Here is a 15,488-nt window from a genome sequence, read left to right on the forward strand (position 1 = left end):
GTAATAAATTCTTTAAGTTAGTAATTTCTCTCACCTCTACGAGCTTTGCACAACCCTTTCGATCATTGAGCAACCCATCTCACCTTACATAGTTTTATCCTTTACCAAGTATCATGTTTGTCTTAAGCGCTATAAAGTTTGGTTGCCAACGTCAAGTCTTAGTTCAAAGTCAACCATCCTAACCTCCGTATGCTATAGATTCTTTATAGTTCGATTGTCCTTATGGCGTCTTTGTGTGAAGGGTTGGCTATTTTTCTTTGAATGCTAATTTTGAATGCCCACTCCTCTAAGTGACTCTTTTCCCTACAACTCTATGCTCGTTTCTCTTAAATAGTTGTGTATGCTTACTACCGTTAATGCAACCCTGCTAAGTCTCCCATGTTTATTTGCAAAATGTTTCTAAGTATACTTGTCCAACTCTAATACCATATGTCATAGACTTAGTTGGTTTTGCATAAGTCATGTGACACCATTACATGTTTATCCTTAAAAAAATCAGCCTGCTTAAATCCTCTTATAGCCCTTAAAGACATACAAAAAAGAAGACAAATTAGAGAAAGTATTTAACTTGTGATTCACAAGTAGCCATTTCAGAAAACATTTGATAGACGATTTGTATTATATAGATTTTGCAAACTCTGAATGGTCATGTGACAAAGGGTTCAAGGTGGATTGTCATGGGTAAATATCCTCACAAGTGCCCACATGACACTATTGTAAAACCCCTGAACACTACCCCAAAAGCCTATCTAACCATGTGCCACATAGGTAGCTCCTAGGTGTTATGCTGGTTGACACTTCGCACTACTCTATGGAGCTAGAAAATCAATAAAATGACTACTTGGATTGTTTTTAAGTAGTTCTACTTATACGTGATAATTGCACATAACTTACGTTTATAAGCCTAAAATGACCACAAAAGCTAACCAAAATGAGACTACAAAACCTATTATAAGTCATCTACATGCTCTATAAAACATGAATAAAATCAAAAGATGCGAATATATATAAGTATTATATCACATCAATACTTATATATATTTGTGTCTTTTTATATATCTTACAAATTACCTAAGATATATCTTGCAATTTTGAATGCTTACTAAAAAAATTTAAAATCAAAATTTTGAGTTAAAAATTAAATATATATCAATCTTATTGGTTAATTTTGCAATCAAATAATTGCCAAGATCAAATCCTTCCCTCCCTTGTGATTATAATGGTATTTATTACAAATTTTTCTAAATATTTATGATTTTTTAATTATTTAAAAAATTAATCTTAATAAAATCAAAATGTTGGGAATAGTTGATACGTGGAATATTGACCTTTAATGTTAAATATAAAATTTTGATATTAAAATTAATTAAAAAGTTTTAAAAATTATCTTATAATAACCTAAATTATATAGGGGTATTTTGATTAAATATATGGATTGTCAAATATTTAGATGTCAAAGATTAAAAGTGGTGTCAATGGCTCAAACAATGTGATAAAAGTTCTTGATGTTATGCTGAAAAATCGAACATTATATCAAATATTGAAGAAGGATAAATTGATATGTCGAAATATACGATAATATACTAGAGGATCAACTGACATGCCAAAAGAATGCTAATGCACTGAAAGAATAAATGACTTTCCAAAAGAAGCGGTGCTATATTCAAAAAATGAATGTTATTTTGAAATCTTTCTTGAAGTTAAATTAGGGTTCAATTATGCTAAATTCGAGAAATGTCGAGTTACTGAAGTGGGTCAAAATGGATTATTCTCTTGCTCACTCCCAATCTGCATTGAACGGCACATAACTACAACTGTTTGATCTGTCACAAACCGAGGATGCTTGCAATAAGCATAGAACAAAGAGATCTCTGCCACAAACAGAGAGCTCTAACAAGCACAACACAAACAGAGTGGTAGAACGAAACAAGAAAGAACACCATATGGGATTGTATAGCGTTTTATTTTCCTAAGAAAGGCAATTCATTACCAACTTCATTTACCTAATGCACCACACACTGTTCGATGACTTGAAGAACCAATTACTTCTTTCAGGTCCTCATCAATGTATATATGTACGTACAACTCGAACGCCATTATCTACCATTCGAATCGACTGCATCCGCTGGCACTTCTTTTCTCTTCATCATTAGCAATATGCAGTCCAGAAGCAGGAAACAGAAGATGTCTCTGTATCTCGGGGAGATCAAGAAGAGGAGAAGCATTTCAGGGATCAGCAGAAGCAGGTATGGCGTGTCTGCAGAGAGGACACGCATGGCTTCTCTCCAACCATCGAGTGAGACAGCCGCCATGGAAGGCGTGCTTGCATGGCATCCGCGTCACCTCCACGCCCTCGTCGAATTCCGCGAAGCAGATGATGCAACTCTCCTCTCTGACATCTCCTCCACGCTCGTACTTCACCACCGCCAGCTCCTTCACCGCATCCGTCGACGCCGGGATGCCGCCGAAATTCCCGTTCTCGCCGACGCCTTCGACGTCCGAAGAAGGTTCCTCATCGATCGGGAAGTGGGCCAAAAGTACGTCCACGATCATGTCGAACCCGTTGCCCGAGTTCAAAGCCGTCTCGACTGGATAATTGCAGAAGGCAACGAGTTGTCTCTCCAACCGCCCGGCGAAGCAGATGTCATAACCATAGACGCCGGCGATTAAGAGAACGGTCGAGATCGCCTGGCGGCGAGATGCTTGGTGGAGGAAGTGGCCGAGAGTGAAGAGAAAGATGTGGTAGGAACGGGGCGGTTCCTCCACGACTTGACCTTCAAGAATGTGCATCACGGTGTAGCCGAGTTTGATCACCACCGGAGCCGATGCCGGCCTCCCATGAGTTTGATAGGCCGTGAGAACCCAATCGGCATAGCCATGGACAGGAGTCGTCTCCATCGCCTTCTTGTCGCACTTCAACCGTGTGAATGAACTCGGCTCAATTCCTGCCATGGAGTGGCTTTATATAGAGAGAGAGAGAGAGATTCTGGTCTGCGAATCCGAGACGGGATCGAATTCATCGAGTACAAATCGTAAAGACAATCGGACGCGTAGTTTCCGTTGCCACATAAGTTTGCGAGTTGGACTCCGAAAGCAGTTCCATTCGACACGTGTTGAAATCCTACGGAACTTGCTTCGTTCTTGATGGATTATTAGTGAAGATTTAATTGGAAATCGAAAGCTTTTATGACGTCATCTCTGTTAAGTCAACTCTTTCCTGCTCCTCCGTGTTGACGGAAGCCATTCACTACGAGACGCCAAATTAATTCCTCCCTAAAACCAATCAAGCATTGACATCCAAAATATAGCTCCACAGCAAAATGTAGAATTAATTTTTTTTAATATTTTAATATTTTATTATATAGTTCGATAGTAATATATTGAATTAATTTTTATTATTTTTATTATTTTATTTAAAAATATAAGGATGATTTTTTAAAAAAAATACTTATATTTTAGATTTTTTCAAATGATTATCTCATTTTATTTCAAACTACCCCTTCTCGTCCGCCGCTCTCCCTTGGTTGTCATCACCATCACATTATCCCGTCCTTCCCCCCTCCTCTCCCATTGCTTGATCTTTCTGCTTCATCTTTTCCTCTCCTTTCCGGTAGCTCATCCTCTCCTCCTCTTCTCTTTTCTTCTCTCTCCTTTCCGTCGTCTCCTCCTTTCTTCTCCCATCGTGGATGGCGAGCAATGACAATAAGTGGATAATGAGCTATCACGGATTTAACTTGACTTATCTAACTCATGTGGCATTTTTGCATGTCCAACCGCAAAAGGTCAACTTCTCCAAAACTTCTTATGATCCCTCGAGAACCTAGAAGATAAGTTATAGAAACTATTTAACTTGGTATTCACTAGTAATCATTTTAATAAACACTTAATAGGCAATACGAATGACAAATATAGACTTCGCAAACTCTGAATGGTCACTCGACAAAGGGTCAAAGGTGATATGTCGTAATTAAATGTCCCCACAAGTCCCCATATGATACTACTACCAAATAAGGTAATGGACTAGCCCTAAATACTATCCCAAAGGCTCATCTAACAATATGCCACCTAGGTAGCTCTTGGGTATTATGCAAGTTGACACTCTACACCACTCTATAGGGCTAGAAAACCCCTCAAAAGACTGCTTGGATGGTCTATTTCTGGACAATTGTATATATACACGATAATTGCCCACAACCTATATTTACAAAACGACAACTAAAGCCAACCAAAATGGGTATACCAAACCTACTATAAGTCGTTTACATGCTATGCAAAATATGAATAAAACATGAACGAATCCAAAAGATACAGACATGTATGAGTTTTATATCGAACACCCTATTTACAACTTCATATATAATATTCTCTCACACTTATTCCTTTAACGTACTTGTTGAAGACTTTACATATGCTACATCTTCTAACTTTTGTTAAATTTTTAATCTTCTACTCTAGCTGCAACGCACCTTTTAGCTCCCAGCTACTCTTCATCGTTGTTATTGAGTAGTCGAACTTTAATCTGCCATGTTACTTCAACTCACCAATGACTCAGACACTAGTATAGAATCGACTAAGTTATATTGATCATTATAAGTTCTTGTAGATAAATGAAGGAAAAAATCCTTCCTTATTATGAACTAGCCTCTTAAACGTTTGTTTGAATTGGGTGGATGCTTGTTTGAACTTGAATAAACATTACCTCACAAACTTTAAAGTTTTTGAGGTCTTTCCTTCGTAAAATATACCAATCAATACCTCTCTATTTATTATCGTTTTCAAGTAGGTCTGTATCATTTCTGCTTTTGATTGCCATTTTATTAGGAAATAAAGTGAACAGTCTACTCTCGATAACGCCAATTATCATTGGTGAGATTTTAAAAATTATTATCTTTCACTTTATTCGAAGGATCTTTAAACATAGAAAGAGCTCCTTTATAAGATAAATAAGAAACTAGAGAATTCAGTTTCGTGTATTCTTTTAAGAGTTAATAAAGTAAAAGTTATTTGACTTCGCCCACCTCCTCGATGTTTGTATTTCATATATTGATTTGGTTACTAGCATTCGTTTACTTTTTGCTCACACTTCTGAAGTAACATTAGTGTTTGCACTCCTTGCATTGTGTTAGGTATTACAATTTACCTTCTCATTAACATTAAACTTTTGGAATGCATGAAGTTTTGTTGAAAATAATAAAATTTTATCTCAACTCGGAGCAAGTCTCTAACAGTTTGCCACATTTAAAATTGTACCTTCTTCTGTATCATTTCTACTGCCTACTCCTTTGAAAAGAAAATGCATAACACCACATATTACCTTCTTCATTCCTTAGTTGAGCACTCTTGCATCGACCCGAAGTCCCTCACTTTCAACTATTTAGATAAGAAGACCGTTGACACTGGTCTTGTGAAGTTTTTTTTGTCTCTGGCCATTAGCCTTATCTCAGTACTTGAAATTTACCTTTGTATTCTTCGCCTCCTTGGCTTCTTTCATGACTAAGTACTCACCCTTTATTGGGAGCAAGGAATCGATAACTCTATGAAAGTCGTGCTTATATGGTACAATGACATTGTCAAACTCATGACCCTATTATCTATCATCTCATATCTACATTCCTTTCTAAGTTATTGGTATATTTGTCTCTACGATACTATGACACTCCTCTAACTGCACCTCTATTCTAATCAATGCTTGATTTTGAGTAGTTCTCTCTCTAAACCCATCGTCACTTCCTCATCCCTTTTGACCACTTGCTTCAACACCTTTATGTTTTCTAAGCAATTCTCCTCTAAACTACAACTCTCATGCATGGCCATTGCCTTCATGTTGTATGGCTTGTACCAATTATATTTTGCTTTACTTCATTGGTAACAACATTCGCTTACTTAGCCTTGTTCTCTGGCATTTTAAGCTTCCTTAAGCAAATATAAGCATTGGAGCAGTCAAACTACCTAGTTACTCTGATTATACCTTTATATGATCAAGTCACTCATATGGGACTTACTAGTTCTTACACTCAAAATTTTTCCTCGATGGTATATAGTTCTTATTTGTTGATGACCAAAGATTTCATCCGATACAAAATTTGATGCACGCATAAAACACCCACCTCTATGGTATCATGATATTCACTTATTTAATCCTTAGCCTTTCTTGTCGTATTGTTCACTGAAGTGGAGCTCATAATAGCTCTCAATCATATCTCCGTATAAACATATCTCTTACGAGACTTCTCTTATATGTCATTTTTATCTTGAATTATTTTAACACAATCCGTTGTACAATGTTGCCTCTCAGTAACATCTTTATTATATTTTGATCTTTAAGAGATAAACTCAAACTATAGTATCTTTATGTGTAGCCTTTGCCTACGCATTACAAGGCCTTTGCCACCTATTATTATATTCACTTCTTTGACAATTGATCTTCGTCCACCTACTCTCGAGTCACACCTAGATGAAGCATAGCTCTAGGGCATTCCATTGCCTAATAGCCCTTGAAGTCTAATAACTTTGTTAAAATTAGTACGCCATTGTTTAGATCCTAAGTTTCTGTCCTCAGTACAATCTCTATTGCACACCACTTCCTTCTTGGAAACTCGAATGGTAATACAATGACATATTCTTCAAGAGTATCTACTTAAATGTCCTCTTGCCCCATGCCAAAGTTTTCTAACCCCAACTTCACCTCGATAAATTGAGTTATGCTCTTGCCTCTATAAGAGTTCATGTCCTTGACTTTTGTTCAAGGAAAGATTTATATCTCCACTTCATATTCTATCTTTTATGTCGACTCTTTTCATGCTGCTTGGGCACTTCACCAAGTTTCATATAAGTTGTTTCACTCATTGGTTTGTATTGAATTGATGGTGGCTCTCGTTCCCACCATCCATGGGTCAACTCTCCATTAAGTCCAATCTCTACATCTACTCTAAGTATGCTTTCATTTAGTGTTGCTTTAGTTTTCTCTCCGACCTGATCTTGCAATGCATCCACCAATATATTACGTCATATGATAACTCCTCGTCGCTTGCTCAGTTCATTAAACTTTATGGAGTTGTTATTTTGAGGTATCTCTCCTCAAAATATGTAATAAGTTATACATGATTCTTCCTTTGGAGAATCAAGACTTATCCCTCCTAGTTATATATCCTATTAGAGCAACTTTACTCTTTGCATCTTTCCTTTTAGAAGTTTTAGAGACTATCATCCTCTTAGACTATTCTACTTTGCTGAACGAGTTATGCACTATTTAACTCCCGTGAATGCACTTGCTAGATTGTGACTCTTCTAATTCAACCCTTGTTGTGCCCCGCACGACTTAGTAATATGTTGAACTTATTGTATACTTTAGGTTTATACAAACGTTTCTTTCTAATGTCGAAGAAAAAATTTCAATGTTCAATAGCACCGAGTTTTGGTCACCTTAGAATAGTCATGAATAGTCCATCGTCTACATACAAGTTTTTTGTATAAGTAATAAATTCTTTAAGTTAGTAATTTCTCTCACCTCTATGAGCTTTGCACAACCCTTTCGATCATTGAGCAACCCATCTCACCTTACATAGTTTTATCCTTTACCAAGTATCATGTTTGTCTTAAGCGCTATAAAGTTTGGTTGCCAACGTCAAGTCTTAGTTCAAAGTCAACCATCCTAACCTCCGTATGCTATAGATTCTTTATAGTTCGATTGTCCTTATGGCGTCTTTGTGTGAAGGGTTGGCTATTTTTCTTTGAATGCTAATCTTGAATGCCCACTCCTCTAAGTGACTCTTTTCCCTACAACTCTATGCTCGTTTCTCTTAAATAGTTGTGTATGCTTACTACCGTTAATGCAACCCTGCTAAGTCATGCTGAAAAATCGAACATTATATCAAATATTGAAGAAGGATAAATTGATATGTCGAAATATACGATAATATACTAGAGGATCAACTGACATGCCAAAAGAATGCTAATGCACTGAAAGAATAAATGACTTTCCAAAAGAAGCGGTGCTATATTCAAAAAATGAATGTTATTTTGAAATCTTTCTTGAAGTTAAATTAGGGTTCAATTATGCTAAATTCGAGAAATGTCGAGTTACTGAAGTGGGTCAAAATGGATTATTCTCTTGCTCACTCCCAATCTGCATTGAACGGCACATAACTACAACTGTTTGATCTGTCACAAACCGAGGATGCTTGCAATAAGCATAGAACAAAGAGATCTCTGCCACAAACAGAGAGCTCTAACAAGCACAACACAAACAGAGTGGTAGAACGAAACAAAAAAGAACACCAGATGGGATTGTATAGCGTTTTATTTTCCTAAGAAAGGCAATTCATTACCAACTTCATTTACCTAATGCACCACACACTGTTCGATGACTTGAAGAACCAATTACTTCTTTCAGGTCCTCATCAATGTATATATGTACGTACAACTCGAACGCCATTATCTACCATTCGAATCGACAGCATCCGCTGGCACTTCTTTTCTCTTCATCATTAGCAATATGCATTCCAGAAGCAGGAAACAGAAGATGTCTCTGTATCTCGGGGAGATCAAGAAGAGGAGAAGCATTTCAGGGATCAGCAGAAGCAGGTATGGCGTGTCTGCAGAGAGGACACGCATGGCTTCTCTCCAACCATCGAGTGAGACAGCCGCCATGGAAGGCGTGCTTGCATGGCATCCGCGTCACCTCCACGCCCTCGTCGAACTCCGCGAAGCAGATGATGCAACTCTCCTCTCTGACATCTCCTCCACGCTCGTACTTCACCACCGCCAGCTCCTTCACCGCATCCGTCGACGCCGGGATGCCGCCGAAATTCCCGTTCTCGCCGACGCCTTCGACGTCCGAAGAAGGTTCCTCATCGATCGGGAAGTGGGCCAAAAGTACGTCCACGATCATGTCGAACCCGTTGCCCGAGTTCAAAGCCGTCTCGACTGGATAATTGCAGAAGGCAACGAGTTGTCTCTCCAACCGCCCGGCGAAGCAGATGTCATAACCATAGACGCCGGCGATTAAGAGAACGGTCGAGATCGCCTGGCGGCGAGATGCTTGGTGGAGGAAGTGGCCGAGAGTGAAGAGAAAGATGTGGTAGGAACGGGGCGGTTCCTCCACGACTTGACCTTCAAGAATGTGCATCACGGTGTAGCCGAGTTTGATCACCACCGGAGCCGATGCCGGCCTCCCATGAGTTTGATAGGCCGTGAGAACCCAATCGGCATAGCCATGGACAGGAGTCGTCTCCATCGCCTTCTTGTCGCACTTCAACCGTGTGAATGAACTCGGCTCAATTCCTGCCATGGAGTGGCTTTATATAGAGAGAGAGAGAGAGATTCTGGTCTGCGAATCCGAGACGGGATCGAATTCATCGAGTACAAATCGTAAAGACAATCGGACGCGTAGTTTCCGTTGCCACATAAGTTTGCGAGTTGGACTCCGAAAGCAGTTCCATTCGACACGTGTTGAAATCCTACGGAACTTGCTTCGTTCTTGATGGATTATTAGTGAAGATTTAATTGGAAATCGAAAGCTTTTATGACGTCATCTCTGTTAAGTCAACTCTTTCCTGCTCCTCCGTGTTGACGGAAGCCATTCACTACTAGACGCCAAATTAATTCCTCCCTAAAACCAATCAAGCATTGACATCCAAAATATAGCTCCACAGCAAAATGTAGAATTATTTTTTTTTAATATTTTAATATTTTATTATATAGATCGATAGTAATATATTGAATTAATTTTTATTATTTTTATTATTTTATTTAAAAATATAAGGATGATTTTTTTAAAAAAAATACTTATATTTTAGATTTTTTCAAATGATTATCTCATTTTATTTCAAACTACCCCTTCTCATCCGTCGCTCTCCCTTGGTTGTCATCACCATCACATTATCCCGTCCTTCCCCCCTCCTCTCCCATTGCTTGATCTTTCTGCTTCATCTTTTCCTCTCCTTCCCAATAGCTCATCCTCTCCTTTCTCCCTCATTCTTCCCTTTTCTTCCCCATTCTTTCTTGTCATCTCTTCTCTTCTTCTCCTGTCGTTGATGATAAACAATGACAATAAGTGAACAATGGGTTATCATAGATTTAACTAGTCTTACCTAACTCATGTGATACCTTTGCATGTCTATCTACAAAAGTCAGGTTCTTCAAAACTTCTTGTGGTCCCTTGAGGACCTACAAAAGAGAAGATAGATTAGAGAAATCATTTAACTGGGTATTCACTAATAGTCATTTCAACAAACACTTAATAGACAATACGAGTTATAAATATAGACTTCGCAAACTCTAAACAATCACTCGACAAAGAGTCCAAGATGATCCACTATAGTAAAAAGTCCTCACAAGTTCTCATGTGATACTATTGTGAAACAAAGCAATGAACTAGCCCTAAATACTACCACAAAGACTCATCTAGCTATATGTCACCTAGGTAACTCTTGGGTATTGTGCAAGCTGACACTCCACACCACTTTATGGGGTTACAAAACCTCCCAAAAAGACTGCTTAGATGACTTATTTCTGGGCAATTTTACCTATACACGATAATTACACATAATATATATTTACAAGCTTAAAACGACTATTAAAGCCAACCAAAATAGGGCTACCAAATCTAATATAAGTCATCTAATATTGTGTAAAGTATGAACAAAACCGAAAGGCACAGATATGCATGAGCATTATATCAAACACTATATTTATAACTTTATCTATAATATTCTCTCATACTTATTTCTTCGACGTCTTCGTCGAAGTCTTTAGGATGCTGCATATTCTAACTTTTACTTAATCTTTAATCTTTTACTCTAGTTACAATGTACATCTTGGCTCTTAGTTACTTTTTGTCATTGTTTTTAAGTAGTCAAACTTTAATCTATTTTAGTACTTCAACTCGTCAATGACTCAAACACTAGTATAGAATCGACCAAGTTATATTGATCCTCATCAGTTTCTATAGATAGATGAAGGAACTGGGTGGATGCCTATTGGAACTTTAATACGCATTACCTCACATGCTTTAAAGTTTTAGAGGTCTTTCCTTTACAAAATATGTCCATCAATTCATCTCCACTTAGTTATTATTTTCAATTAGGTTCTTATCACTTCTACTTTTGATTAATATTTTGTTAGAAAATGAAGTGGACAATCTACTATTGATAGCAATAATCATCATTGGTGAGATTATGAAAACTATCATCTTTCACTTTATTCGAAAGATATTTAAACATGTGTAAAGCTCCTCTATAGGATAAATAAGAGAACTAGGAGATTCAATTTCGTCCGTTCTCTTAAGAATTGATAAAGTGAAAGTTAATTGACTTCGCCCACATCTTCAAAGGTTGTACTTCATGTATCGAATTGGTTACTAACATTCATTTACTCTTTGCTCACACTTGTGAAGCACCCTAAGTATTTATACTTTTTGCATTATGTTAGCTATTACGATCTACCTTTTGTTGAAAAGAGAAAATTCTAAGTAAGCCCTAATTCCCAAGGTGTGACCACGCCGCCAACATCATGGTGTTCATGCAGCTTTAAAGCTTTCATGACTGTGCTCGTGAAGTAGATCCGATTACTTAAGAACTGTTAAATCATATACATCGTTAGACATACCACAATTAAAGATTAGAATATATCTTAAATTAGTACAAGGGACCAATCTAATTATTAGTGTGGTCCATTGTGAAGAGGCCATGTGGTTTACTCATTCGGACCACTTCCCTACCATCACCTAAAGCTATCAGACCACTTCCCATGCATCGCCTGCAACCCCACGACAAGTTGCAATGTCTCCTTTAGGTTTTACACAGTTTTGAGGGATCAGCTAACTTTTTGAAGCAAACAAAGGCTAAGTCAGCTAAAATGTTGCTCTTTCTAAGGGAGCAGCTTTTCTTTTTTACCCACTGGTGAAACCATTGATCCTTGTAGGCCAACAAACACTCGAGCTATAGTTGTTGAAGAACAAGTTGTCACTGTCTGAAATATGATGATGGTAAGATCTTTTTGTCAGCTTAAGCTTTTCAGTGCATTTATCAGTGATCCAGATTTCTGATAATAACATGCTCAACAGAACTGACGAAATCATCTCTTATTTAAAGTCTATATAGAAACATCAAACGACAGCAGTTCAAATCTGACACCAACATGCATGGTGATCTCAGGTGAACAGATGTGCTACTGCTCTTTGCAACATCAACTGCAGATAGGTTCTACCATATGTGGTGTAGTTTTAAGCATGATATGAGCTTATATCAGGCTTCCTCTGTCGATTCTAACACCATCTTCAGTTAACTTTTGAGTGCAACCATTACCATGCTTCTTATATATAGCTGAATGTTCACTTTTGAGTGCCATGGCAGCCAGCAGTCTCACACAGAGGTACATCTTCTGCCTTCTGCTTCCAGGGCAAAGGAAAATTTTACATCCAGTACCTAGAAGAAGCTTGTAATGGCTATACATTCATAATCGATATGAAACATGTTCTAAGTTGTCTGCAAATGCTGCTTATTTTAGATGATGATGATAGGAAGGTAGAGAGTCTGCTATGTCTGATGGTGATCTTGATGGTGGTGTTCTGATGCGGTGTTCCTTTTGTGGAGAACCATCAAGTTTGGGATTGCTGCATGGAGAGAAGTTCTGAGAGCATTTGCAGATGATTCTGAGCTTGCCATTTGAAGGTGGCTATACTGCTGGGGTTCCACTTTGGATGCAGCGGCCATGTATGATGCAAGTATTGCCACTGGATGGTGACCATGTGGCACTTCACTGTGATCATACGAGTAAGCATTTGGTGTCTCCAAATGGTAGTAGGGATTGTAGGTGATTGCACTGTTCCCCAACACAACACCATGATCCTTCAAAGCTTCTTTCTCTTTGCTCCTCGGAAGAACATCCAAGTTGACAGCTTTCGGCATCATGCTTGTGCCGTCCGCAACGTTGCTGATAAAGATATCTTCAGTTGCCAAACTAGACGATGATGCTAATCGTTGAGCTTTGTCTCTGTGAGTGTACTCATCATCATCACCAACGGCGTTGCCGGAGTAAGCATGAGCCGAACCTGTCACGTGAGAGTTCGCCACGGGATGAGGAAACCGAAAGAGATTTCCCGGGAGCATTTCGAGTGGGGGAAGCTTATCGATCTCATGCTGAGCAGCACTGAGAAGCCAATCCACAACTTTGCTAGGTTGATTGAAGCCGAGCTTATCTTGAAGGTCATACAATTGAATTGCTGTAGGCACCGAAAGCCTCACGCGCCGATCCCTCAATCCCCTTATGGTCGTGACCTTGCTGTGCCTATCTTTCCCTCCAAAGGTTCGCGAGACTCGAACAATTCTTGGATTGTTGTGTGCCGTCCATGATCTCAAACTTGGTTGAGCCTTGCTCTCGCTGGTGCCGACATCTTGCCCGGTGAGTTCCCCTTCTTCTCTTGAACTACGGATCATCTTAATATATTCTAGACATCAGTTACTAATCAATTTAGATGGTTTGTGCAGCATGTCAAAGCATGAAACAAGTCTATTGTATACAACATATTCCATCAAGCATCATCAATCTGGAAATTTCTTAGTTTAAGTTGTTCTTTAAGACTCTTTTTTCATGAATATATGGAAGAACATATATAAAACAAAAGAAAGTGAGAATCAGAGGGACACTAATTAATTAGATTTTGGTTTACTTCCAATGAATCTAGATCTCGACAAGAAGAACATGAGCTGAAACTACTTTGCAACACTTAAATCTTTGGATAAGTAGATCAAAGATGACATCTTTTATTCCTCTCATGGAAAATATTATCCAAGTAGAATCCAGAATTAATACATGTATCTATTTCTTTTCCTCGATCAAGAAAGAACATATATATATGTATCTTGATCAACTTAGTAACGAAGAAGAGTGAGAAAAACTTAGTTAAGAACGCAAAATCTCGACAAAAATTCTTGAGTTCAATCGAGAATCGTCTGTTCAAGACTTGTTGCAGAATCTGAGAGTCAGCAAGCAAGCTCTCACCTTCAATCTCCTCTTCAGATTAGATAGGATTTCAACTCCAAAACCATCAGCAACTCGATCAGGCTATTATGACTGACTTCTGATGCTGGAGAGACGCCGGATCTGCACGAACCCTAGAAAACAAAAAGGAAAAGGTGTAGTCCATTTGCAAACATGTGGTGGATACTTATGCCCATCAAATGGACAGGCAAGTCACTGTTTTTATCCTTCTACATCACACACATCTTGCAACCACTGCTTTATTTACGAGGGGTAAGTTGGTCTAATCTAATGAGCCATAGATGTTTCACTCTTGTATTTACTTTCATCCCTCACAGTCATCTGTGTTAGAACAGCCACTACTCTTCACTCTTTCTTCATGGACAGCTTAATCGAATGATGCATGCCTTATGTCAAGAAAACCAGGAAAAAGGAAATAATTATTCTGAAACCATATGATCACTTTTTCTCTCTCCTGTGCATCATATGTACCTTAGAGAAAAGTTATATTTGGATCGACCATGTTCCTATTTCTGTGTATATGTATGTAGTAAAAAGAATTTGCAGGTAAAGCATGCATACTTGAAACCCTAAGAAGGTAGCAGATAGACCAGGGACCATCAAGACCTCTTTAAGACATCTACCAAAGCTCATGGACCACCAAGTTTGCCAGCCTTCCTTGGCTAGACAACTCTGTGCAAAGCAAATGGTGGCCAGTGCAGATGGTTGAAGGCTGCCAAGAAGAGATTGACATCCATAATGGCCCCTGCAATGCACCACATTGGATCGCATTCAGCATCTTGCACCGAGCCGTGAAGCATTTTACTAAGATGAGGTCTCCTCTTTCGATATCATCACACGGTTGACTAAGGTTCTTTGTTTCCAGCAGAAAGAAAGCGGTGTTCTCAAAGCTTCTAGAATCATCCTGAAGGCTTCTCGATCGAGAGGTGAGATGTTTCATCGTATACTCTCGTAGTAGCAGCAGGAGTCTCGTTGGTTCATCTGCTTCTTCGAGCTTTCGGTGTTTCCACGCATGTATACATCTGCAAGTACGCTAACTAAGCGTACATCTAAATGTATCTAAGCGAGGGTTAAAAGGACAAAAAAAGGCTCTTACACAAAGTCGAATATGGATGTTCTCCTCCAGAGTCACACAACTGCAACATACAATCTGCAGGAGAAACACTGAGCAGCAGTAGCATGGCTCCTTAATCCCTGCCAGCCAATCTGAGGAAACAAGAGGTCAAAAAAGAGAGGAGTTCAGAGCGGCTCTTTCTCACCTTATCTACAGAGAAACCCCGAAAACTCAATGCCAACTGCTAGTCTTGTTTGGAGAAGAAAGCAAAGCAAAGTTCACCACGCAGAAGCCTTTCGCCTCTCTGGGGGTAGGAGGGGGGGGGGGGGGGGGCCTGAAAAGACGAGGATGTACTGATCTGAATGCTGAGACCCCAGCTGTCACATGCCAATCATTCTAGGGTTTTGCAGTGATGCATTTAGGGATAAGATTA

The 15,488-nt window shown here is 38.8% G+C and overlaps 1 protein-coding gene across 4 annotated transcripts; it reads right to left on the reverse strand.

The window, feature by feature from the left end:
* Positions 1–12,067: 12,067 nt before the first annotated feature.
* Positions 12,068–15,353, reverse strand: LOC103989234 (transcription factor TCP5-like). 4 transcript variants are annotated; one of them, XM_065154698.1, is made up of 4 exons: positions 15,098–15,351; positions 14,608–15,023; positions 14,002–14,114; positions 12,068–13,436 (listed from the first exon to the last, which is right to left on the reverse strand). In XM_065154698.1, exon 4 carries the CDS (start codon positions 13,434–13,436, stop codon positions 12,537–12,539), a length of 900 nt encoding a protein of 299 aa, XP_065010770.1. In that variant the 5' UTR covers positions 14,002–14,114; positions 14,608–15,023; positions 15,098–15,351; the 3' UTR covers positions 12,068–12,536. The 4 variants fall into 4 exon arrangements, with proteins under 4 accessions (XP_065010770.1, XP_065010769.1, XP_009406310.2 ...); XM_065154697.1 differs by having other exon boundaries at positions 14,563–15,023; XM_009408035.3 differs by having other exon boundaries at positions 14,002–15,023; positions 15,098–15,151; positions 15,261–15,314.
* Between the last annotated feature and the right edge of the window lie 135 nt (positions 15,354–15,488).

The sequence above is a fragment of the Musa acuminata genome, chromosome BXJ3-6 (genome assembly GCF_036884655.1).
Source record: "Musa acuminata AAA Group cultivar baxijiao chromosome BXJ3-6, Cavendish_Baxijiao_AAA, whole genome shotgun sequence".
In the NCBI taxonomy this organism is placed as follows: domain Eukaryota; kingdom Viridiplantae; phylum Streptophyta; class Magnoliopsida; order Zingiberales; family Musaceae; genus Musa; species Musa acuminata.